Genomic DNA, 26,130 nt, shown 5'->3' with positions numbered 1-26,130 from the left:
TGAGTTTTCCACGCCTTTAAACTTTTGTTCCACAGGTTAATTTTTTTGCATGTGAAAATGACATATTAATGTATCTAAAAAGCAATGAGACTATCATTTCCTCACTTATAAAACAAGTCAGTGATTCCACCTAACCAACTGTTTCAAGCACAGCCTTATTTAATAATTAGCTAGAAAACCTTTAGATGAATAGCATAATTCTTGTAAGCCTGAGTTCTCTCTACTACAACCCTACTAGGTTCATAGTTATGATTACATAAAATGATATATAAAACACAGTGCTGAATGTGGAGTAAGTAGTGCTAAAATCTAAAAGCACAGGCTTCAACAAAATGAATTATGTGAGACAAGTAAATCTCTCACAACAAAAATGTGGGCCCTTTGTTTGCAAGTGTCTACATGCAACAGAGTATTTTATAAAGCTAACAATATGTTTACATTTAATTTGCAATGATTGAATCAATAACATTGCAAAATTCTAGTTTATGGCTCCAAGAATCATCTCCACCACTAAAGGCATATTTTCTATCTTCTGATAGGCATTCTTGTTCTTTATATCCAACATTTACACTCCAATCACCAATGATTATTAAAGAATCTTTAAAACATGTTCGATCAATTTTAGTTGGTAAAAAATTGTCAATTTTTGTGGTGTAAAGGCCAGCACCCACAACTAATCTTGGGTTCAATAGGCACAATTGTACGGTTGAGATACATAAGGATTATAATAAAGTCATAGAGAGCATGAGAGATAGAAGAGAGATTGAAATAATGGTGTCAGACACATTTCGTGGTAGCATGCTCACCTTCTGGATGGCCATGATCTTACCAGCCAGGTCCGTGCAAAGCATAGGCCAAGGTGAGGTGGGGCTGTGACAGCCGGCCAGCCAGCTGGCTGGAGGCTTGGCAGGAGGCTGCAGACATGCAGCACAATCAGCATACAAGCAATAGGAGGGGGATATTCAATGGCATAGGTATAATATGGAAGGGATGAGCTAGGGCTGTACACATGATAGGAAAGGGAGGAACTAGAGGTATACATGTGACAAGATAGGTGGACACTAGATTCATGATGGCAGCCTAACCTTGGTCACCCTTGGGTGGGCTTGACTTCTCTGGGGTCTACTCCAAGGAAACAGTCAACTACTATCCTTATCAGAAGGGAGTGGGACCTACTTGTTGTGGGATAAACAGTGGTGACTGCTTGCTCTAGATGGCTGATAACCCTTAGGGAGAATAACCCCTGACCTACTTCTGTTGACCTACAAGTGTATAGTCATTCGCCACATGTAGCAAGCAGCTAAGTTTCAGATATATTTGGGGGAGAAAACTTGCGAGAAATCTCTCAGTTTCCCACAAATTTTTTTCAAATTTGTCATTAGAGGTTGGTACATAATTTGAATAATAGTCATAATAGCTGGTCTTCATTTTAAGCTTATATATATTATCCTATCATTGACAGTTTTTTAGTTTAGAATTTTCTTGAAATATTTTTTCTAAAAGTAATGCCATCGTATGTTGTCATTCACATCAACGTAGACCATATGATAGCCTGAATTGGTATGGCCAATGCCTATCCATTTCAGCTCACTAATGCTTAAGATGTGAGTCTGTGGTGGCATAGCAAGCTACACATTGGGCTGCACACCACCAGGTTAGCAGTTTGGAACCACAAGGCATTCTGCAGGAAAAAGATGAGGCTAACTACTCTCACAATGAGCTTCAGTCTTGCAAACTCACAGGGTCAGTTCTGCCCTGTCTTTTTGGCTTGCGATGTGTTGAAATCAAAGCGATGGTTGTACGTGTGTGTGTTTTAATATTTAGGACATTAATCTTAACATGTTTCTTTTCATGTTTGACAACTTGCAATACACTAGATCCATATTTCATACATTGCGGATGAAATTATTAAAGGGCATTTCCAGTGGTTTCTTCTTAGTTTTGTTTTCATTGTCATTAGGTGTCATCTAGTCAGTTCCATCCCATAGTGACCTTATACACAACAGAATGAAACACTGCCCACTCCTGTGCCATCCTCAAAATGGTTCCTATGGTTCAGCATATTGTTGCACTACAATCAGTCCATCTCACTGAAGGCCTCCCTCGTTTTCCCGGCCCTTCCACTTTACCAAACACATTGCCCTTCTCCAGGTACTGGTCTCTCTGGACAACATGTCCTAACTATGTAACACAGAGTCTCACCCTTCTGGCCTCTAAGGTGTGCCCCAGCCATACTTCTTCTGAGACAGATCAGTTTGTCCTTTTAGCAGTCCCTGGTCCTTTCAATATTTTTCTCCAGCACCACAATTCCAATGCATCATTTCTTCCTTGGCCTCCGTTACTCAATGCCCAGCTTTTATATGCATTTGAAACAATGGAAAATACAATGGGTTGGGTCAGGCACACCTGACTCCTCAGACTAACAGCCTTTCTTTCCAGTACTCTAAAAAGGTCTTAAGCAGCAAATTTACCTAATGCAGTGCACCTTTGATCTTTTGACTGCTGCTTCCATGAGCATTGAGTGTGGATCTAAGCAAGACAACCGCCTTGATAACTTAATAGCGTCTTCCTTTTCTCCATTTATCATGATGTTAGCTATTGGTCCAGTTGTGAGGATTTTGGTCTTTTTAACCTACCAAAGGCTACAAACCCTGATCTTCATCAGCAAGGGCTTCAAGTCTTCCTGGGTTTCAGGAAGTAATGTTGTGCCATCTGCATATCAAAGGTCGTTAAAGCCTTCCTTCAATTCTGATGCCACATTCTTTTTCATGTAAACCCGTTTCTTTGATGATTTGCTCAGCATACAGATTGAATAAGTATGTATGGATAAGCACACAGATTGAATAAGAGGATACAACCCTGTTACAGTATACACCTTTCCACTTGTCTGCCAGTTTGTCATATTGTGGTGTCCTGTGTGTGGCTGTGATGCTGGAAGCTATGTCACTGGTATTTAAAGGGCAACAGGATCACCCAAAGTGAACAGGTTTCAGCAGAGCTTCTAGACCAAGTCTCAGAATAGAGTTTCTTATATTAAGTCATACATATTCAGCAAAGGAAGAGCCCCCAAACTTTACTCCATCCACATTAGTAAAGTTGACTACACTTTGTGGAATAAGCCCCTCCTAAATCCTATTTTGAGTGCCTTCAGAGGCTCACCTTCTGGCTCCATCTCCAACAAGAAATTGCTACTTTTCACGAGTTTTTCAAGGCCCAGGTGGTTTTCAGCAGGCGGTCTCAGGTCATCCTTCCTAGTCTATCTGAGAAAGGAAACATCACCGAAATCCTGGTTTAAAATGTGCAGGAGAGAATTAAGACATGGTTGCTGCAGTACGTCAGTGGGAAAACTACAGCAAATCAAGCCAGCTTCTGAAGAAGATGTGAAATTAGGGATATCATTGCTTATATGAGATAGATCTTGGATGGAAGCACAAAATACATGAAAGATGTTCATCTGTTTTTCATTGACTGTGCAAAGGCATTAGGCTATATGGATCAAAACGAATTATGGATAACATTGTGGAGAATGGGGATTCCAGTACACTTAGCTATGATCGTGTGGAATCTACATAGAACAAGGACAGACTTTCTAGCAAACTAGTGGATACTGAGGGTTTACAACCGGAAAGGTCCTGGCAGGGTTGTGCCTTTTACCATGTGCATTCCATCTGTATACAGAGTACACGATCCCACCGCTATTTCTGACTAAGCAACAGAAGCAGCCTGGACCCCCGGACACTCACTGCACCCATCTATCCAGCAAACAAGGCCAAAGAGGCCATGTGCAGAGACATTCCGCTGCGTTACATGCTTGTATTCCATCTGTACAACCTGGCGCTGTGCTTCAAGAGTTGGCTTGAGAATGTGCTTTAAATCATTAGAGGAAAATATAAACTGCTTTATTTTAAGGGAATAAAACCAAAACTATGGAACCGTGGTTTCTATATTGTTGGACATCATGTGGAAAGATGTGATGTGACACATAATCTATATGAGTGTGTACATATTGATGAAGGGCTTCAAAACACTTTGATGAGTATATGTATGTGTGTATTTGTGTGTATGATGGAACTGTATTACAGGTGACAAGTAGAGATCAGAGGTTAGACATAAAGAATATTTATAAGATTTCAAGGTGCATGATTTCATTATTTCTATTTCAAATAGTTTTTGATAATATCTAAATTTTCTCTAAAATAATTGCAGAATTCTTTTCTTTTTTTAAGAACAGAATAAGTATAATATATATAATTACACACCAAAAGGCTTGCAATTATAAAATATATACATATTTTCTCTGTTTGAAATGAACTGGTAACTCATTAAGGACTCCAAGTGCACTTCAGTCTTACTTTTCTTCCCGTTTTCTCCACTCAGGCCAATTTTTAGCTTGAGATAAAATCTTATTTTTGAGAGTTATATGTAAATGATTTTTCTTTAATTACTAAACATAAATCTTTCAACTCAAAGTATCTAATATTAGATTTTATTTGTAGTAGATATTACTACCACTTTTTAAAAGTGCAACAACACTAAATTTTAGGGTTTTCTGTTTTGCACTACATCTGTGAGGACAGCTAAGGTGCCCCTATATAAAAGGCTGCTCATCATCCTCAGAAATCACATAAGACAAGTTTAGAACATGTTGATTCTCAGAACTAACTATGTTATCCTAAATTGTCTGATGAATATGGAATATTATTGCCTTTTATTCATCTTTCACTAATATTATATAATATATCTTTCAGCTTAAGGCTTTCATTAATGAATCAATTTTAATTTAGAGACTAAACAAAATACTCATTAAGCCTGACAAATCGTAGCCTCTGGTAAACACAATGCATTTCCACTCAAAATCAAATTGAGTTCTGCCATAGATGATTTAGTTTTTTTTTTTATCTTGCCAACATCATAACAAAATTCAGAAATGTAGTGCTCATCAAAGAATTAAGCATCTCTACAAAACAGACAGAAAATTGTTGCCCAAAGATATTACATTTTTGACATAAATGAACAAGGGCATAATTCCATACCACACTTGGCACCAATAAATGTGTGAGAAAGGACATTATTTCTCTATAGAGAAATCTAATTATAGAACACTTATTTAATCAAATGTATTTTCTGAGTAAACCTCACAAGAATATGGACATTCTATACTTCTTTGCCTTTTTCAGAATCATAGTTAGTTTGATTAATTGTAGTTTCAACATGCATAAATCAATCTATGATCCTTAGTTCAACAGCCATTAAAGATAACTGAATTCATATTTGTATTTAAATGATGTATTTGATTAAATTCCTAGTATACATAAAATTACCATTTTAAATTGTGAGATATTGGCATTTGCAATAAGTAATCTGTCATAAATACTTTTTAATGTAGCATATTAGGATTTTTAATTAGTTTATTGTTAAGTTACTGGTGCTATTATTTAGTTGAATGTAAAGAACATAAATGTAAAACCTTAAAAATGGTGTGTTAAAGTAATAGTATCTTGTGTTAAAGTAATAGCATATTCTATATTTAGCATTATAATATTAATTATTGGATTAATATCAGTAATAATATCAGTAATAATTTCAAAACATTTTACATATATTAGTAATTTGATATTAACATTTAGTGATGTTTATTCATTTGGGCTAACTACTTAACTTTAAAGCACCACTTTGTACTGCACTTAAAGTGGCACGTCTTAGTAATCAATAATTCTATCTAACGCTCTAAAAGTGTATGACTACCTTATCTTCACCATTTTATAAACAGTAATGGGTTGTCTCTGTCAAAAAATACTTATTGTATTCATATTGTGCCAGTTCTTGCTTAACCCATATGAAATTTCTAACTTTAAATCCTGATGTGTTCAATTAAATATTAAATTAGTTAATATCAGTGAACAGAATGCATTTGTTTCTGTTGTCTGCTTTTTTAAATGGATAATACAGATGTTCCTTAATAAGTCTAAAATCCTAAACTGACCTAAATCCTATTTAAATCTGTATAACAGGAATCAGAATAAAATCAATATCGGTGTTGTTAATTATTGGATTTTCTGTAAACTTATTATTTCTTCATTTCTTTTCTTTTGACTTCAGATGTAATAACAGGACCCAGTGTGCCGTGGTAGCAGGTCCTGATGTGTTTCCAGATCCGTGTCCGGGAACTTATAAATACCTTGAAGTGCAGTATGAATGTGTCCCTTACAGTATGTATATTCCTATACATATTTTATCAAAAAGAAAAGATGATAAGCTGTGATTTGCATGTATTGAGAAGATGTTCTCTGAGAAACATAAAAGAAACCCTATATCAATTAAATGGGGGAAATTGTTTGGAATGTGAAGGCTCTCACCCTCCCTAGAGAAACGTAAGTCCTTACGTCCAGAGTGTTACAGCTTTTAGTTGACTACACATTTCTTTCTGTGAATACCTGTCCCAAAACACTGTATCACGCAGCAAGTTGACATATAAGCACTCCGTAAAAGTTGAAAGTGTAGTGTGTCAATCTTACCCCTCTCTAAATTTAAATAAACAGGAAGTAAAATATACAATATACTTGTAAATTTAATGGGCATAGAAATTTATAAACTTTTATTTGGTAGAACAAAACACACCTTGCCTTCCTTGGTTGTCAGTATTTGGAGGTTTAGAAAGGTATGCCTTCAGAGGGAGCTGACGGAAAGAAAAGTGCAAGGATTGCCTGCTGACCCTCTCTACTGAGTATTCCTTTCACTGCCACTGGAAGTGCCTTTGCATCTTTATGTGGTTATGTATACCAAGTGCATATTTTTTAAATGCAAGTGAAAGAATAATTAAACAACTTAAAATGAATAGTGTATGCATTTTCTACCCAAAGAAAGAATAACAATCTCAAATAAAACTGTGTTACCAGATTATTTCATTATTCATGAGCTTTCTCAAGGAACCATCACTCAGGAAATCTATTCCGTCTACCTGAGAGGTGGAAAACACCTGGGCTCAAAAATAAATCTCCAGTTCCTGCTTCCACTGCAGTTTCAGAACGTGAAAAGTACCCGAGGATCAGCAAATGCACTGTGCCAATGGAGTCCTTGGGTTTCCTCAGTCCCGGGTGCTTCAGGCAGTACCCGTTTGCCACCTTTATGCCATTTCATTTTAGTATAGCATACTCGTGTTTATTTACATGATCTTCTTTGCTTTTAACTTAAAAGAATAATCTAGGATTGGGAATGTGTTTAACAAAGTTTACATGATTGAAATGAAAGACAATTCAAAAGAGAGTATAAATCATAAAGCAATCACTACTTCTTTGAAAGGTGGGTTGGTTGGTTGAAGCAGGACCAGAGATTGCTTCAGGAACTGAGTTTAGCATATGATCTGGTTACCAGAAGCAAAACAAACAAATTATATGTCTTAGGTACCTATTGAATTTTCTACATCTTTATTTTGCAAATCCTCTCCAATCTTCCATGAAAGAGATGCAGTGGCACTGTGGATTAGGCATTACCTAATTCGGCTGTTGGCCACCAGCGAGGTTAGCACGTCAAATCACCAACTGTTTTATATGAGGAAGATGGGGCTATCTGCTCTTGTAAGGATTTGCAGTCTTGGAAACCCTATCCAGAATTATTCAGAGTCCCAATCGACTCAAGCAGTTGGTCTTTGGCATCATCGGTAAGCATGTATTCAGATAAACAATTTTCTCTTCTCAAGAATAAAATGCTGAAAGGATTCTTTCAAGAGATGCTGTATTAGGAACGAGGGTCACTATTTTACTGGGGAAAACTGAAACTAAAAATGAGTTAAATAAATAAATGCCTTATGTAGAATACCTAGAGAAAGGTAAAGCCAAGACAAGAGTCGGCTAGGCCTGTCTCTCATACTGTTCTTAAAGACCCTGCTGTAATTCTCTTTGTAGACTTTCTCTTGTGTATTTTCACAAGATCTTCAGTCTTATTCAATATTTACCTTTCTTATGGTAATGGTACTTAGTGATAGCAGTTCGATTTAAGGGCTCAAACCCTGTCTTAGCCTCTTAAAGACTTGAATTACTTCGTCTTCCCTCATGTAGTTCCTTGATGCTATGATGTGTCATAAAATTCTACCTATAATTTAGGATGAGCTTCTTTTCTAAAGCATATTTTATAAAGCTTTTTCAATCATCTGTATTACAAGAGAAAGACACCGAGAGGTCAGCAGTTCGCCACTCCCCAGGTGGAAGATGAGGCGATCTGTGTCTGTGAAGACAGTAGCCTTAGATATGCCTGGAGCCACTGACAGTCTTACAGGGTCAGTGTGAGACAGAATCGACTTGATGACAGAGAGTTTTGTTTCCTGTTTGAATTTACTCTAAGAGAAAATTATTGTACTTCACGCTAACTTTATGATACTTGATAAAGGATCCATATTACACAGATAACATCTTTTTTAAACAGTTTAGAAACAATGATTAATATTTGAATAATTTTACTGAATAGTTTAGTAAATAAACAAACAAATATTATTTCGATTGATTTGTTATGCAGCTTAATAAGATCTATGCCTTTTGTGGATTTAAGAACATACTGGTCAATTAAAAAGTATATTTGATATATATGAATGCTTTCTTCTTTATATTTATATATAGAAGAAACACCATTTTTCCAGTTTTCATTATATGTTTGCGTGTGCACATGTCCATAGTATATTTGTTCTTAAAATTACAATCCCATTGAGTAAATATATAAGAAGCAATTTTTCTTCAAAATATATGAGTAATAACGATGTATATCTGAGGGTTATAAATCAGCCCATGGAGCAGCTGAAGGCGGGCAGCCACACACACATCTGCGTCCCCGTGCGTAGCTTTTTAGGTGTCCATGAATAGGGACACAGTTCAACAAAGGCAATTTTAGACAAAGATTACCACAACCAAACAAGTCATATGGCATTTAAAAGTGATTATAGGTGAAAAAGAAAAGAAATAAAATTAATCATTGCAAACCGTTGATTGAGACACACTTAATTGTGTCTTGTACTCAATTTTTCAGAATCAAAAAGTTATATTTGCTCTTTTCTATGGGTTTCCTCTGGTTACTCCTGGTCTGAATTTTCTGGAATTCACAGATAAGCTGTTTCTGACCAAATTTAGGATAGATAAATCAATTCTTTTCTTGGTTCTTGTCACACCTTGGTTCCGGTGAGACTTTGTGTTTTCCTTTGAAGTTTAATTTTACCTTCTTAGGGAGTTTCCACCCCCACCCCCTTCCCAGGAGGTGACCCATATATTTCAGAGGTTAAGCCTCACCATTGACCAGTAGCAAGTTTTTAGTTCTCCATTCTTCAGGTTTTTCCCTACTGAAGCCTCTTCCCTTCTGACCCCATTCCAGATTAAAACAATGTGACCCTTCATGTTAAACTGCCTTCATGTAGCCAGGTTACAGGAATGGTTTGTGTTGGGGTGAAAAAAAACCTGACAACAATGAAACCACTAGCTGCCTGAGAGTATTTCTAGCAAAACATCTCTACTTGTCTCCTGCTGACAAATTGTCTTTCTTCGGAGGCATACAATTTCATGCACATTGCACTAAGAAAACGGCTTGTCTTCCTCACAATTCAGCTCTTCTCTTGAGTCCTTTGTTTCTTTCTCTCCGAAACACAAAGCACATATTACTTAGTCTAACAATCTTTTCTTAGAGTGGATTGACTTAGGAAATGAAGGGGGTAAAGTGCATAATTTAGAGAGCTACTAGAAATGAGTGTTGATTAAACCAATTTTAGTTTTTTTATAGCACATACTGACTTTTTCAGTATTCTCGCTGGCCATCAGAATACTGTTGTGGGTAATTATCTTTATAAGCCATGAAAAGTGGGTATTGTAAATGATTATTGGTAAATAATTAACTTATAGTTTTGTCTTTTTGACATCTAGATACACCAAAATTATTTTTATAAATAAATATATTTTTAACGAACTTGCAAATTTGTACATTTTACTATATGCATACTTTGGCTCTTATTTCATATAATTACATAATTATGTTATTAAACACAGTTTGCTGAAATTATACTAGGAGCCCTGGTGTAGTGGGTGATGTGTTGGGCTGCTAACAAAAAGTTCAAACCCCTAGCCACTCTGAGAGATTGACTTCCCTAAGATACACATTTTTCCATTCAAGTAAGTCAATCAGTAAGGCTCAAGATTCCCAAATGTTATAAGAATGTTAGCTCGTGAAATATATTGTGTTAGTCTGGGTATTTTAGAGAAACAAAAACACAGAAACTCATGTTTTAGATAAAGGTTAAGTGTGCATCAAGAAAATGTCCCAACCCAGTGCTGCCCAAGCCTACAAGTCCAACATTAACCCATTAACCCATATATCCGACATCAGTCCACAAAGTCCTCTTCTATCTCACCAAACAGAGGCAATGATGCCAACTGCAGGGGGAAAGCTAAGTCAGTGAACGTGTAAGCATCTCAGAGCTGGCAGGGGTCTCCACACAGCTGCTCCAGCACCCAGGGCTGCATTAGGGTAGGTCCATGCGACTTCTCCTCGGGGATGTCTTGCACGAAGTGAGCTTTACCAGCTGAAACAGGGAACTGGCTAAGCCAGCTACACCCTGGTGCGACCATCACAAAGCAAGAGACCCTAGAACTAGAAAGGCTCCCTGAGCCATTTATCCCTCCGCCCTTCAATTAATCCCACATGTGTTTATTGGCCAGGTTGGCACAATAAACCAACTACCCCAGGTATTAACTGTTTTATATTAACAATGAAAAGATACCCATAGCCAAGTGGTAGATGAAGGTATATAGGAAAGAGAGTCGGTGTCTTCAGAGAAGGAATCTGTGAACTGAACCTTAAAGAATAAATAGACTTGAGTTAGAAGAACCAATATTTTTAGCTGAAAATGCTGTGTAGAGTAAGACACTGGACGACGACAAGTGTGGTTGGCTTTCCTGCTAGCTGTGTTTTTTCTGGGATCTGTGAACCATCAGACAGTGGGCAAAGAGAAGATAAGACCGTGAACCATTTCTCAAGGTGATTAATTGTTATATAAATAAATGTTTTACTGCAAATCTGCCAGAACCAACATTAGTTAACTCAAGTACAATAAAGGAAAGCTAAACATTGGAAGGAAATGGTGTAATCGTTTCAGAATTAAAAGAGAAAGGTTAAACACCAGGCACGATAAGATCAATAAGAACAGCAAAATACCAAACAAGTTATCTAGATAGCAAGAACTAGGAGACTGTCGCATAAGGACTCTGCTTTCCAATGAATGTTAGCAGGTCCCATCAAGTCAGCTCAGACTCTTAGCAATGTTTTGCACAACCGAATAAAACACCTGAGGCCCTGCATCAACCCAGCAATCATTGTGACAGTTGAGACCATTGTTGTAGTCATTGTATTAATCTATCTAATCAAGGGTCATCATTTTTTTCTTTTTTTCTGACACAGTGCTTTATTAAGGAGCCTTAGTGCTTCCGTGTTGGGCTGCTAATTGCAATACCAGCAGTTTCAAACCACTGGCTGCTCAAAAACGCTGGGCTTTCTACTTCTATAAAGAGTGACAGTATCTTAAACTCCCAGGGACAGTTTTATCCTGTCCTATAGGGTCTCTGAGTGTCAACACAGACTCGATGGCATTTTTTTCCAGGGACTGGTCTTTCCTGAAAACATATCCAAATTATATGAAAGGAAGTCTCACCACTCCTCTTTTAAGGAGAATTCTGGTTACATTTCTCTCGGACAAATTTGTTTATTCTTCTGGCATTCCATGATGCATTACATATTTTTTGCCAACACCAAGATTCAAATGAATCAATTCTTTCAGTTGTCTTCCTTAGGCATTGTTTAGTTTTCAGATGCATATGTGAAGATTGAAATACAATACCTAGGTCTTCAGTGTGGTTAGAATTCCTCCAAGTCTGCATCACTGGCTTCTGTGGTTGTTATGTAAATTTGAATAATAGTTGTATTGATGCAATTTCCTTCAAGTGGGATAGATGTAATAGTATCACAGACAGCATTTTACTTTGAGAAGGGTTTTGCAATGTCCTTTTTGGCAATGAATATAAAGCCATTCCTCTCAATTTTGTTATTCTAGGCATTAAATAATTTGATTTTCTGATTCAAAATTGCCAATAGCAATCCTAATCCCTAGGACATCAATCTTTATGCTTTTCCATTCAGTTTTGACTACTTCTAATATTCCTAGATTCATACTTTGCACATTCCAGGTTTCCCTTATTAACAGATTTTTGCAACACTCTCTCCCTACCTTGAGTCCTGCCCCATCAATAAGGAGGATTCTAAAGTTTCCACTCCCACAAGCTTTAACTGACTTAGGTTCCACTGATGGACTCCACATGGAGAAACAGCACCTCAGTTATCTTCTGAATGCCTTCCGATGTCAGGAGCCCGTCCCTGAGATTGACTCCCTAGCTCGGACAATGTTGGATTTCCATTCATTAAGCCGTCAGTATCTGACAATGTTTCAAAACTGTGGACTGGCTTTTAGAGATCTTTCCTCTGACGTAGGCAGCCTAGTCCTTCTTCTGTTTTTGTCTGAAGTTCTAATAAGACCTGTTCACATTGGGTGACCCTACTGGCATTTGGAATACCTGTGACATAGCTTCTAGCATCACGTCAACATACATGCTTCCACAGTACAACAAATTGAAAGACAAATGGGAGCTTGTATGCTCTCACCTCACTTATTCAATCTGTACTCTGAGCAAATATTCAGAGAACCTGGCTTATATGAAGAAGAATGTAGCAACAATTTTGGAGGAAGGCTTATTAACAATCTGTAATATGCAGATGACACAACCTTGCTTGCTGACAATGAGGAAGACTAGCGTATTTGCTGATGAAGATCAAGGATTGTAGCTTCCAGCAGGAATCACACATATTTTTCAATGCTTTGCTGTGTCTTCTCTATATACCTTTCAAAGGTGTCTGCTCAGCTCTTTTGTCATCGTGACTTCCATTTGATTTTCCCACCCTGCATTCAAATGCTAGTTTTTCTGAGTCTTTTCTTTCTTTTTAATGCTTTTTGTGCTTTCTTCGTATATCATATTCTGTATGTCATTCTACAACTCAGCTGGTCTTCAGACATTAGTGTTCAAGGTGTCAAATTTGGTCCTGAGATGGTCTCTGGAATCTGGTTGGATATGTCCAAATTGTATTTTGGCTCTTGGGGACTGTTTTTCAATATTTTACATCTTAAAACTGAACGTATATGTAAGCAACGTATGATGTAGTCCATCCTAGTTAGCACCTGGGAATATTTTGGCTGATGAGATTTTGCTTCTCCATTTTCTCTTTCCACTGATGTAGTGAATTTGATTCCTTTCTCTTCCATTTACTAACCTTTAGATGAATAGTGTTGTTAGTAGGTGCCACCATGTTGGTCCCAACCCATAGTGATATTATGCACAAAGGGACCAAACACTGCTCAGTCCTGCACCAGCCTCGCAATTGTTCCTAGAATTGATGGATAGCCTCAAAGATACCCCATCTGTGGGGTATATAATCCCTGAAATAAAGAGTCCAAATGATCTCAGTGAAATCTATATTCATGTCTTGTTTCTAAGGAAGTAAAACAGGGCTGTCAATGAGATTGAGGAGAATCAACTCCCTTAAAAACTGAATGGTAGTGGTGTCTGACGGGACTTACCTGGATAGGCACACTGAGGATTCCCTAATACCAGAAAGACCAGAAATTTTTCATAAGTCATGGAACAACAGTTAACCAACATTCCTTGGGTCAAAAATAGGAGCTTAATAGGTGCTGCCCACTTTAGATGATTCTGTGTTTTTAAATATTTCATTTGCAACATTTAACATATTGTACTTGATTCACTTCAATCATTCATAATATGTCCTTTTGGTTTGTTAAGATTTAAATTTACAAACTTGCTCTGAATTTAAGTCTCAATCAATGCTAATGAATTCAAAATCCCTCTACCCACTCACTGCCATCAAGTAGCATCTGACTCATAACAATTATATACAATAGCACTTCAAAAATTTGTGGGAAAATGAAATTAAAAGATAATGGAATTTTTTATGAACTATTTGAAGGCCTTTGTTTCTGTTTTGCTTTTAATTTTCAAACAGGTAGTAATAAGTTTTTGAACCAATAATTGTTTTAACAGAAATGTCTTTATTTCTACTATAAATCCATCACTATGCAATGGAGAAAAAATAGGTTTTGGTTCTGTGGAGCTGGGAGTCTTACATATAAAATGGTAAAATAAAAGAAGAACTCTATAGGGAATAATGGAGGCACTATTTACCATCAGGCTTGATGAAAACCTGAGGGTACTTGGCACCTGCAGAGTAACAGGATAATAGCAAGCATTTTCAAAGCACAGAGAAGAGCAGCTCCAGAGACATCTTGACATAGGGACAGGTTGGCTTGCTCTGAGAACTGTTAGAAGGCCAATCTGGTACAACACAGTTAGGTGAAGGGGAATACATTAGGAAGGAGAGTGCAATTAATGTTATTGGCCACCGTTGCAAATGCAGCAGCAGTTTCTTTCATGTGTCAACGATCTATTAGAAATCAAATGCAATATTTAGAATTAAATTTAAGAAACGTACCATCCTTTTAAAATGTACATTGTAGATTATAATGTACTCCACTCTAACAGAATGTACATAAGCTCACTTGAAATACATCAGACATCAGGGAGGGAATCTTTCATGCTTACAATACATGAATAATATGTAAATGAAGGCAAAGATCCTAATTGACAAAGAAACAAGATAAACTGAGTATTAAAATTTTAAATGGATTGCTAGAGTTAAGAAAATATTTGGCTTAGGAGATATAATATAATTATATATACAAATCTAGTTTGAGGAGTTAGCATTATTACCATGCTCATTTTGCTTTATTTGAAATAGTAAAAGCATAGTGCTTATACTTTTAAATTAATTCAAAGGCATTTTGTAAGGTGCCCAAAATCAAATAGCATACATATATCAGATATATGCATATAACATTTTGTTCTGAGAACATACTACATATGGAAAAAGAAGAGTTGAAATCATATGAGGGTAAGGTATTTTTTTAAAGTGTCGGTCACTCAAAAGGTCTTATGGCAGATATCATAGTCTAAGATATCTACAGTTGTCTTATCAAGATAAAACATATATATGAAATAATTTAAAATACTGTGAGTCAAGAGTGATTTTTTCCCCAATTCCAATCATTATTTAAAAAGCTAAAAAAAGGAACTGAAATGGTTTACACAATATTTTATACAAATACTTAATGTTTACAGCTCTTTTAATAATCTATACCTCCTCTTGACACCTCATGCTCGGGCAGGCTGGTGTGCTTCCTCCATGTGGGCTTGTTGATTCTCTGCTATATGGCTTCTTGTTTAACATCAAGCCACCAGACTTAAGACCCCAGACACTATATCGTTTGATAGCCAGAGACCATCTGCTTTCTTTACCACATTTGCTTATGCACCCATTTTGTTTTCAATGATCTTGGTGGGAGGGTGACCATCACAGAATGCCAGGTTGTTATAACAAAGTGTTTTTGCATCGAGACAAAAGCTTGAGACATGATGTCCCCTCACTGGAGCATACCATGACATAGGACAATACAGGGGGCACATGGCTGGGAGTTAGTCTTCCCTGAACCTCCCACAGCTGGGCATATGGGACCAAAGCAATGGGACCAAAGCCAAGCCACAAAGCCCCTGAGGAGCCCCCAAAATAGATTTCAGGCTAGGAGGGGCAATTCCCTGAATTCCCCCAAGACTACTGGGGAGATAGTCATAAAGGTCAGAAGATGGACCTGGAATTATGTATACTTCGCCCACCCCCAGTTATTATTATTATTTATAATTTTATTCAATTTTTTAAATTTTGTCTCTGTTGTTGTTATTATCGTTATTGTTTTCCCTACCTATATATTATTATTGTTTTGCCTACCTATATAACATAGGCATGGGAAGCAAGCTTGAGAACAAAGCAACAGGGCTGATGTGGGGAGAGGAGGAGGCAGGGGAAGCAATCAATGAGCAAACAATGCCACAGACAGGGGAACAACTAGGGAATTCAAATCAACAATGAGGAGGACTTAGAGATCCTGGGGGTGATGGAGCAACAGCAATCTAGCTGAGAGTAATTAGCAAGACGCGGAAGTAGGGCGAGCGTGATGGTGGGGCAGAAGAAAGGAAACAGGAAAGATGTAAGAAGCAAAGCTCTGGATAGAGGTATAAGCAAAGGTGTGTACATATGCGAATACATTAGTTCATAAAAACAGAGGTATTGGCCTACATACATATATTTGTATGGCAATACACTAAAGTAGTGCACAGACTTTGGGCATCTGCATAAGCCTTGCTTCAACACAAGAACACTTTGTTCCCACCTAATTTTTTCAGTTCCTTATTCTTAGTCTTTAGAAGCTCCACTGAAACGAGGATGTGATGGGTGATCCTGGCGGAATTTGAAATACCAGTGGCATATTCTCTAGCAGCACAGCAGCCTGAAAGCCATCACAGTATGACGAGCTGACAGAGGAATGGGACATGAGTGGTCCCTATGAGTCAGAACAAACCCAGTGGCACCAAACAACCTCATCACAGAAGGAATAGTTAATGAAGGGAACCATATATGTTAATATTAACTGTTTGTTTATGTTTTCGTGGATATTTTCCAATGGTAGCAGATCATCATTCTGCATACACAAAAAAAGGTTTCATTGCTTAAAACAATAGCAATAACCTCCTTGAACACCCCTAATTAAAACAAATGTCCAGCTAATCAACCCAATAATGACCCTGAAGTTCATATACCTACAATGTGTTACCTTATCAGACAAAAGGGACTTTGTAGATATAAATAAATTAAGGATTTTTAAGATTAACTTGAATTATTAGGTTAAATGTAATCTAATCACAAAAGGGTTAATGTTCAAGAGAGAGAGATGTGGCAACAGAAGTTGTACTTTTTGGAGATAAAAAAGTGGGGCCACAAGCCAAAGGCTCTGCATAAAAGCCAAGAAGGATAACAAGACTTATTTTCCCTTTGAAGCTCCAGAAACAACCCAGCTCAGCCAACGTCTTCATTCTAGTCATGATGACGTACTTCAGACTTATGTCAGAAGCCCGGAAGCCTGTAGTAATTTCTTATAGCCACAACAGGAAACCAATATAATAATACTACCACCCCCAAGTCATTACTATAGAGAAAGATTCATTGTGTTTACTTAGGTCATAGACGACTATAAACCTAGGTTTTACTTTCTAATCATCACCATTTATTTTTGGCATGTTGCTTTAAAATATAATTGTATAAGCTGTCACAGCCCGGATGAATGATAGATGTCTAGTACATCAGTGGCGCTATTCCGTTTCTTCATGCACCTGAGTATATCAAACGCAAGACAAACCCAAATCGACTCCCCCTAGATTGAAGGAAGGAAGGAAGGAAGGAAGGAAGGAAGGAAGGAAGGAAGGAAGGAAGGAAGGAAGGAAGGAAGGAAAAAAAGGAATGACGGAAGAAATAAAATCCATTTGTTGCTGAATCACCTCTGAATCACCTGTGATTCATGGTAACATTATGTTTGTCAGAGGAGATCTACGCCCCATAGGGTTTTTATTCTCTGACTTTTAGAGCATAGACCACCAAACCTTTCTTCTCATGTGTCTCTGGGTGGATTTGAACCAACTTTTTTTTGTTACAGCTGAATGCTTATGTTGTCATCTAAGAATCCCCAAGTCATGTTAGAGACTAATGAAATACATTTCATTCATTTCACTCAAAGCAAAAATAAAAAGACAAATGAGATGTAGGTTTTCTGTCTATAAGTAAGTAGATGAATAAATTTAATGAATTTCCATATAATTTTTCTTATTGTTTTTAAACAGTCACAGTAACTGCTATGTAGTAATTGAATACAATCCATATGTATGGACTTTTAAATCTGTTTTGTGTCAATTCAATTCATCAATATTTACTCATAACCTAGTTACCTTTGTAACAATTATATATTATCCTAATGCCCACAGTAATAAGAAGATGACTAATTTCCAACTTCTTGGAATCTGTTATCTCATCACTTTATTAACTTCCTAGAGGCCCTCCTGGTTTAGTTGGTATAAATTGGGCCATGAACCTCAAGGTTAGAAATTAAAACTCACCAGTGGATCAATGGGAGAAAGCCACAGGCCTTTCGGTTCCTGTAAAATTTTATAGTCTCATAAGTCCACAGGGCCAGTTCTACTCTGTCTTACAGGGTTGCTGTAAGTCAACATTCTCACAATGGCAGTCAGTTGTGTAGTAGCCTCCAAGTTGTCAGAGGAATACAGTATCAAGACTGGGAAGATAGTTCAATGCCATTTAGTTGTTATTAATATATTCTATAAATATATATTTATGTGATCATTACATTTCTATTTTAGGGAAAAAATAGACTTATTTTTATAATCTCTTAAAATATGTCTCTGTTGTCATGAACATTTTAATTGTAATTTAGAATCTTTGATAATCTTTCTATCTTTGCTTTACCAAATTCTCTTAAGCAAGAATGAACATACTATAGCATTAAGTATGGAAGTCTTAGAATCAAATAGAGTTTTCTAACTTTGTCACTTACTGGTTGTGCTTTACTGAAGTTATTTTAAAAATTTAAGAATGATTTTCACATGCAAAAGATGAGTGATCAATGCACAGAGTTTGTGTTAACATTAAAATGAAATATATATGAAATATCTTTGTACAGTAACTGCCATATTAGAACATTGTCATCTATCTTAGCCATTCAAATTAATATGCGTGTTTCATCTCAGGCTCTTTGAAAGTCATCTGATAATTAGCACCATCCTGCACTGGGACTTGGAATTATGCAATGCTGGCAAATAATCTGAGGCTTTGGGAAGACTCGGCGTCCTTGAGTTGTATCATACTTTAATTCCCTCAGCAAGATTTCTGCCTCGATCCTTCTTCCTCTTCCCCCGCCCCATATCAATTCATAATCTGCAGCTAGTTACAGGATATCTGCCACACCGTTAACTCTTCCAGAGCCCTTTCTTACAGGTTACTTTGGTTTTAATCCCATATTAGTGCCTTATGACTTACCAGGCAAATATCTTGATTTCATAATCAGCACCAGTGGGTTTCTGTGCCCTCTTCTGCCTACCCTCTATGATCTTACACTCCATACCCTCTGTTATCTTAAGCATTATGACTTCTAGGATCTTAAACATCCTGTGCTCTAGGATCTTAAACATCCTGCCCTCTAGGATCTTAAAGATCCTACCCTCTAGGATCTTAAAAACCCTACCCTCTATGATTTTTGGTCTTGACCAACTGGTACTTCCAATTCTATACACCTCAGCCAAATTATTTTATTTTTATGCTTTCCTCAATAATGTTAATTTTAGGTAAGAAATTCTTTACCATTAGCCTTATAGCTTCTCATAGTTTATAAATCTTCACTTAAGAACTTGCCTGCTAGGATTGAAGTTGGAAATATAAAACCACCCAGAGTCACCGCAGAAGAGAGGCCAAGAAATCTACTTTAAAGTTCTCATGGCATTGAATACACTATGCAACATGTCTAGACTCTATGCATACCAGAGTCTTGCTCATGAATCCACTGGACAGCAAATCAGCAGCCCTTACCTTCCAGGGTGCTCAAATTCAGGAAGTGCTAGATTGTGTCCATTTTTTCCTTCCATTTTATTCTAGTCTGTGTCTTTAAATTTCAAGAATACCTTTGTTATAACCTAGAGGTGACATAAATGTTTCAATATTACACAAAACTATGGAAGATTCAAAATATCCTGCTTAGTTGAAATATCATACTCTAGTTTTCATTCAAACTTTCTTTTTTTTTAAATATTTCCTCCCTATGTCCCCCCTCACCCCCGCACCCATTCAAACTTTCTGAAGAAATTTCCATTTAAAATAGTACTAATGTAACTAACTGCCTGGTTATTTGGTCATTGCTTTCAGTATGACAAATTGACACCATCCATAATTGAAAAGCAAGCATGTTACTTGAGGACTAAAATGCCCCTCCACCAAGCCATGGCATTCTCCATTGCATCATGTGCATGGGAAAGTTGGACATTGAATAAGGAAGAATCTGTGCATTTGAACTGTGGTGCTGGGGAAGACTATTGACTGTACCATGGGCTGTTAAGAGGACAAACCGATCTGTACTGGAAGAAGTAAGGCCAGAGTGCTCCTTAGAGGCAAGACTTCATAGTATATACTTTGGACATATTGTCGGGAGGGAACAATCCTGGAGAAGGACATCATGTTTGGTAAAGTGGAGGGGCGATGAAAAAGAAGATGATTGACAGAGTGGTTGCCTCAAAGGATTGAGGCCTAGGAACAGTTGTGACGATGGGGCAGTATCCGGCAGTGTTTCCTTCTGTGGAGCAAATGGGTCACTGTGGGTTAGAGCCTACTCAATGGCACCAACTACCACCACAACAACCATCTGCTTATGTAAGTAATCTAAAGTGATCTAATGTATCATGGCTGTGGTAGTCACCTAATCTGGTGTCAGTTTAAGGATTAAGAGTGGAGGGGTGAAGTCTAGGCTGTCAATCTGAAGATAGCCAATGAGACTTCTGTGGGCATGGCCTTCTCCTGAGAATTCTGGGAAATTTGGTACTTCTTCCTTGGAGGTAGAAGACACCTCTTTCTCTCTGCAACTCCCTGGGAGACAGTGCAGAAGACAAGCCGCATGGATGCATCAAGATCCTGGAAGCTGGAGAAGCCACAGAGAGACCCCTGCCAGCACTGAGATGCTTACAAAGCCACTGGACCCAGACTTTCTACCCACTGCTTTGTGATTGTCCTGCATTTGGCTTCATTGCATGTGTTTCGTGAGTCTGAAGAGGACTTTATAGATTGGTGTCGGACATATGGGCTAATATTGGACTTATGACTTTGGACTGGACTGTGTTGGGATGTTTTCTCAATGTTCAATTGCTCGTGTATATAAATCTCTTTCTTATTCACATATGTGTGTCCATGGATTTGTTTCTCTATTCTACCAGACTAACACAATGGCTTTTCTAATTTTTGTTTTAATGTTGACTACACACTGAATCTCTGGTAATAATACTAACCATTTGGTGTTTGGAGGACTTTGAATATGCATCTGAATCCTATGGCCAGCTGTTCTAGCTTTACCTTTATTGGAGCTTGAGATTAGTTCAGTGCTGAGTAGCACTGAAACATTATAGATGTTTTATAATTAACTTGATACAACATGCCAGAAGTTAGTGCACATTTGTGCAGGTGCACATACACATATGCACACACACACAAACCAATGACAAATGGCGTGAAAAACGAGTCACCAAGGCAGCATCACATGTTTCCTTTACCAGGGCCTCCTTCGTTTGCTTTCTTCTCCGTCGTCTTAACCTACTAAAGAATTAATTTGATGTTAAACTTACCAAGATCACAAGAAAGACTCAGAAAAGAGATCCTTTTTAAGCTATGTTGGAGGCAAAACATAATTTTTATGAGTGCCTAGACTGCCATTTTTTTCCTGCTGGATTTATTCTGGTTGCTCAGGTACTAATGAAACTGGCAGCAGACTACTTTTGTGTATCAGAATCTAATGGAAGCAGTTTTAATTATCTTTTATTTACAAAGGACTATTCACTTAACTTCAAGAAAAATATCTGCCTAGCAAAATTATTATTGGGGGTATTGTCATTAATTTCTCAGAATTCCTCATGCCACTTTCTCAAACACTAATGACATTAGCCTGTTATATTAAATAATTGTGTATTAATACTCAGGGGAACAAACACCAAGCTTGCAGCTCATAAATTATTAATGACTGACCCGCAACAGATGGCATACATTACTTCTTTTAGGAGGGAGTGGTAAGTATAAAGCAAGAAACATTTTGTTCTGTCCCTTTAGGATTGATAATCTTTCAATAATTTATCAAGGTAGCCCTGGGTTTGTGATTGTTATGTGAGAGCTATCAGCACTGATCTGTGATTGATCAAATCTTGTTAGCTCATCCTTCAGGCTATCAGATGATATTAACTAAAATGCTGAAATTCACTACCTTAGGCAGTACATGAACACTGGCAGGTGTTAGCAATTGAAATTCTGCTTGCCTTTTGTTCCAAATGTGGTGAAGGTCTAAACATTTTAGAGACCTGCTTGTACATGGTCTTTGTGTTGGGACGCTCACTGAAAGGTCAGCAGTTCAAAACTACCAGCTACTTCTCAAGACGAAAATGAATGTTTTTAGTTTTATAAAGATTTACAGTCCAGAAACCCACAGAGACAGATCTGCTCCGTCCTCCAGGGTCACCATATGTGGGGATTAACTTGACAGAAGTGAGCTTGGGTTTTGTATAAAGACGGATGATTTTTTTTTCTTGGTGAGTTTTGGGGGTAGAGTTTCATTGAAATAAGGGAGGGGGAAATGAGGAGCTGATACCAAGGGCTTAAGTGGAGAGCAAATATTTTGAAAATGATGAGGGCAATGAATGTGCAAAAGTGCTTGACACAATTGATGTAGGTATGGTTTATGATAAGAGATGTATAAGCCCCCAATAAAATGATTTTAACAAATAAATAAATGCAATGGTCTTGAAAAATTTTGTATTTCTTCATTGTGAACAAGTGGGTGTATTTTAGCTGTTCACAATTAGCACTTGATAAAATATTGCTAGTTAATAAAGTATTAATTAAAATAATTGCTCGTTAATAAAGTATTAGTAGAGTGTTCTTATTATGAAGGACATCATGCTTGGAAAAGTAGAGTGTCAGGGGGGGGAAATGAAGCCTCAGTGAGTTTGACATGCAGTGCCTACAGTAATGGGCACAAGAGTGTAACAATTGTGAGGATGGCACGGGACCAGGCAATGTTTCATTCGGTTGCACATAGATCCCATATGATTCAGAACCAACTAGACTGTGCCTAATAACAATACAACAACGTGCAAGTCATGTATGACACCTTTACTAAATATCATATATCCTTTTATTCTCAAATCCATTTGTTTCGTTAGGTTGACTAGGATAAAGAACAGAAGATTATACATTAAGCTATCTTTTCTGGAACCTCATGTCTAGCATCGGGAGATGTAAATTCGAGTCATCGTAACACCTATATTTTGCTTTTCCTATTATGATAAAAAGATAGGTTAAAATATCATTTTGATGAAGAATTAAAGAGGCCAACTGGCTCTCTGATTAAAAATATTTTACTGCTCTCTAGTCTAGTGTCTAAAGGACTAGACTTATGTTCTCTGTACTTGATTGTCACGATTAGAAGTCAAATTATCTTGACTTCAACAGAATTTTTATCAAGAGGTAGAAATTGTCATTAGCAACCAATGGTTAGAACAAGAAAGAAGAAGTAAGGAGGAATATCAGTCTTGTAATCCTATAAATCTTGTCAGGACTCTATTTTAGTCGTTGAAATGTTCTCAGTTAATGATTGGGAATCCTTTGCCTTGATTTGCTCTTGCTGCTATATCAAATTAGGACAGACGTAGCAGCTTGAAGCAACAAGAGTTTCCTGTAGTCCTGGAGGTCAGGGGCTAGAATCAGGGTGTGGGTTAGATTACATTCTTCTTTGAGCTTTCATAAGAGAATTGGTTTACTTGTATTTCCTGCCTTCAGAAAGACTTCTCCGTCCATTGGTCCTTGGCCCCTCTCTCCATCTCCAAAGTGCCCTCTGCATCTATTGTCACATCTCCTCTCTGTGACTCTGAGCCCATGTCTTCCTCCTATCAGGACCCTTGTAACCAGAAGAGACCTGCCTGCGTAAGCCAGGATAAACTACCAAACTGGAATTGTAAACTAGATCACATTCGGGAAGTGCCTTTGCTATGTGAGGTGACACTTTCAGTTTTACTTTTTGTAGTCATTTTCCTTTACACATATATTGATATATTTTCATCAAAAATCATAAGAAACCTTCTTTGGAATCAAACACTTATCACCTCATAACTTATCCTTTTCAATTTATTTGCAGAAATCATAACTGTTTACCTTGTCCTCCTTTTCTTAGATTTCCCTTGGGCTTCTTTCTCCTCAGCTGTGCATTTGTGTTGCCCCTGCACATGACTTCCCTGCTTCCCCTCAGCTGTGCGTTTGTGTTGCCCCTGCACATGGCTTCCCTGTTGTTTGCCCTCAGGTGTGTGTTTGTGTTGCCCCTGCCCATGACTTCCCTGACAGTTCTTCTCTCCTCACTTCCATGAATCTCCACTTCTTCCCCTCTATTGCCGTGCCCTTGCCAACAAGGATAGAATCAAGGTTCTAGTTACGGCTTTTTATTTAATGTCTGTCTGAACATTCATCAATCTCGCTCATAATCTTTAATTTGTTATTGATAATATGTACCGAATAAATCATTTTTACAGGTACAATTCAATAGTTCACTGAAGTTGACAATATTCTTTGAATTGTGCAAGAGTTCTCACTTTCTCGTACTAAGTTGTTCTTCCGTGATTAAAATAAACTCACAGTCCCCCAAGATTCCTGTCTAAACTTGCAAGTTGTTATTGTTACTATGATCCTATATAAATAGCTCCTAGGTGAGTATAATGCTCAAGGTGGACATTGTTTACTAGTTAAGCTAGACTTGTTTGGTTTTAAGATGTTAGGGACTATTTCTGACTTAAGGTTTAAAGAGTATCTCAGGGCAATTGTTTCAGGACTATATAAAAATCTGAAATTCTATTCTGTATCTCCCCCGTTTGGTCATATTTTGATCAAAGATACTGTAAGAGAATTTCTCATGTTGATAGTATTAATGAATTGAAGATATTTGAAGAACTGTACTCTCACTTCAGTTAAAATTGTGATTTTACTTCGTTGATTTTTTTAAGAATATGATGATTTTTATCATCCTACGAACCTGTAGAGAATAATTCAGTGTGCTCATTCGGGCTATGAAGAACAAACTGTGACTTCTGATCTTGATAATTATTATGCTTCAATTCTTTTTATTCTCTTCATATCCAAGAAATATTGTGTGCTTTTTTTCTTATCATTATGTGGCCCTCTATTAATGTAATTTAGAACTTAAGGGAAAAAACTGGTAAGGACCATGAACTTGAAGTTAGAGACAGTCCCTCCACCCCCATCCCCTTTCCTTTTGTTAAAAAAAGAGCCATAACTGGAATAATAATAGAAAGTGTATGCTTTTGTATTGCTATTCTTTTGTCATGTTTTCAGTCACCTTCGTGACAATCACTACCACTATGTATGCTGTTTACTTTATCTCCTTTCATAAAGTAGTGAAAATATCCGTTAAACTCTCATATTTGCTTGCTAAAAGCTTCAAAGGGAATGGATGGCTTTAGCTCTTACCCAAGTGTCTTCTACCTTGATTTGTGCTACTAAAAGCAATGGCAGTTATAGGCAGCCAAAATTCTAGAAGTTGTGCCTAAAGTACATAATATTAGACCCTCAAAATCAAAATCAATATGATTAAATCACCAAGAAGTTTTAAAGTGGTACAATGAAGATTCTGTTAGGTCTGAGATTAAGCTGTCACATCAGAGTAATTTGATTTTAAGTCTGCCTCTGCTACCTCCATTAGTAATCACATTCTTGACAGAGACATAGTTCATCCAATATAAGTTCTCAATGTACATGAGGGATTGATGTTTTTTGTGTTACTTTGGTCAGTCAATAAGGTTAAAAGGATAATGTTTATTTAGTTTTCAACATTGCCTTATTGAAATCAAATGCCTATTTAATTAAATTTCCCAATATTTGGCCAGAATAGACTGGTAGTGTCAGCTTTCTTCAGCTTGATATTAAATAGCATCTTGTGAAATTTTGTGAGACTATCCTTAGTAATATGAAACAGATATATTGTGATGGTACTTATGAAAGCATTAGAAATCCTAATTTTTTTTTCAAGTCAGTTAATGATGTATAAGTTTCCCAATCCTAAAATTTGAATGGAACCTATGGTTCATAATTACAATATTCTTGTTTCTAACTGGTTTATGGTAATCTGTAGAATTGTTATTCCTAAAACATTGAATAGAAAAGAATATATATTATGTGATTCTTATATTTACTCCAGAACCAATGCAGGTTGCTTTTGTGTGTGTGTGTGTGTGTTGCTTCCCCACCAGATTCTGGTTGGACTCTATCTTTTTTTTTTTTTTT

At 37.1% G+C, this 26,130-nt stretch overlaps 1 protein-coding gene across 1 annotated transcript in view; it reads left to right on the top strand.

Moving 5' to 3' along the window:
* LOC123520981 (adhesion G protein-coupled receptor L3-like) overlaps nucleotides 1-26,130 on the top strand; it is a 612,162-nt gene that overhangs the window by 536,743 nt on the left and 49,289 nt on the right. The window contains exon 6 of the mRNA XM_045284068.1: nucleotides 6,100-6,209. Coding sequence (XP_045140003.1) covers nucleotides 6,100-6,209 — 110 coding nt within the window. The remainder of the gene's footprint in view (nucleotides 1-6,099; nucleotides 6,210-26,130) is intronic.

Source organism: Echinops telfairi, unplaced genomic scaffold (assembly GCF_000313985.2).
Source record: "Echinops telfairi isolate 266 unplaced genomic scaffold, ASM31398v2 ScPeMD7_7468;HRSCAF=8506_0, whole genome shotgun sequence".
NCBI lineage: Eukaryota > Metazoa > Chordata > Mammalia > Afrosoricida > Tenrecidae > Echinops > Echinops telfairi.
The sequence above is the reverse complement of the archived record's forward strand: the minus strand, read 5'-3'. Positions and strand labels throughout refer to the sequence as shown.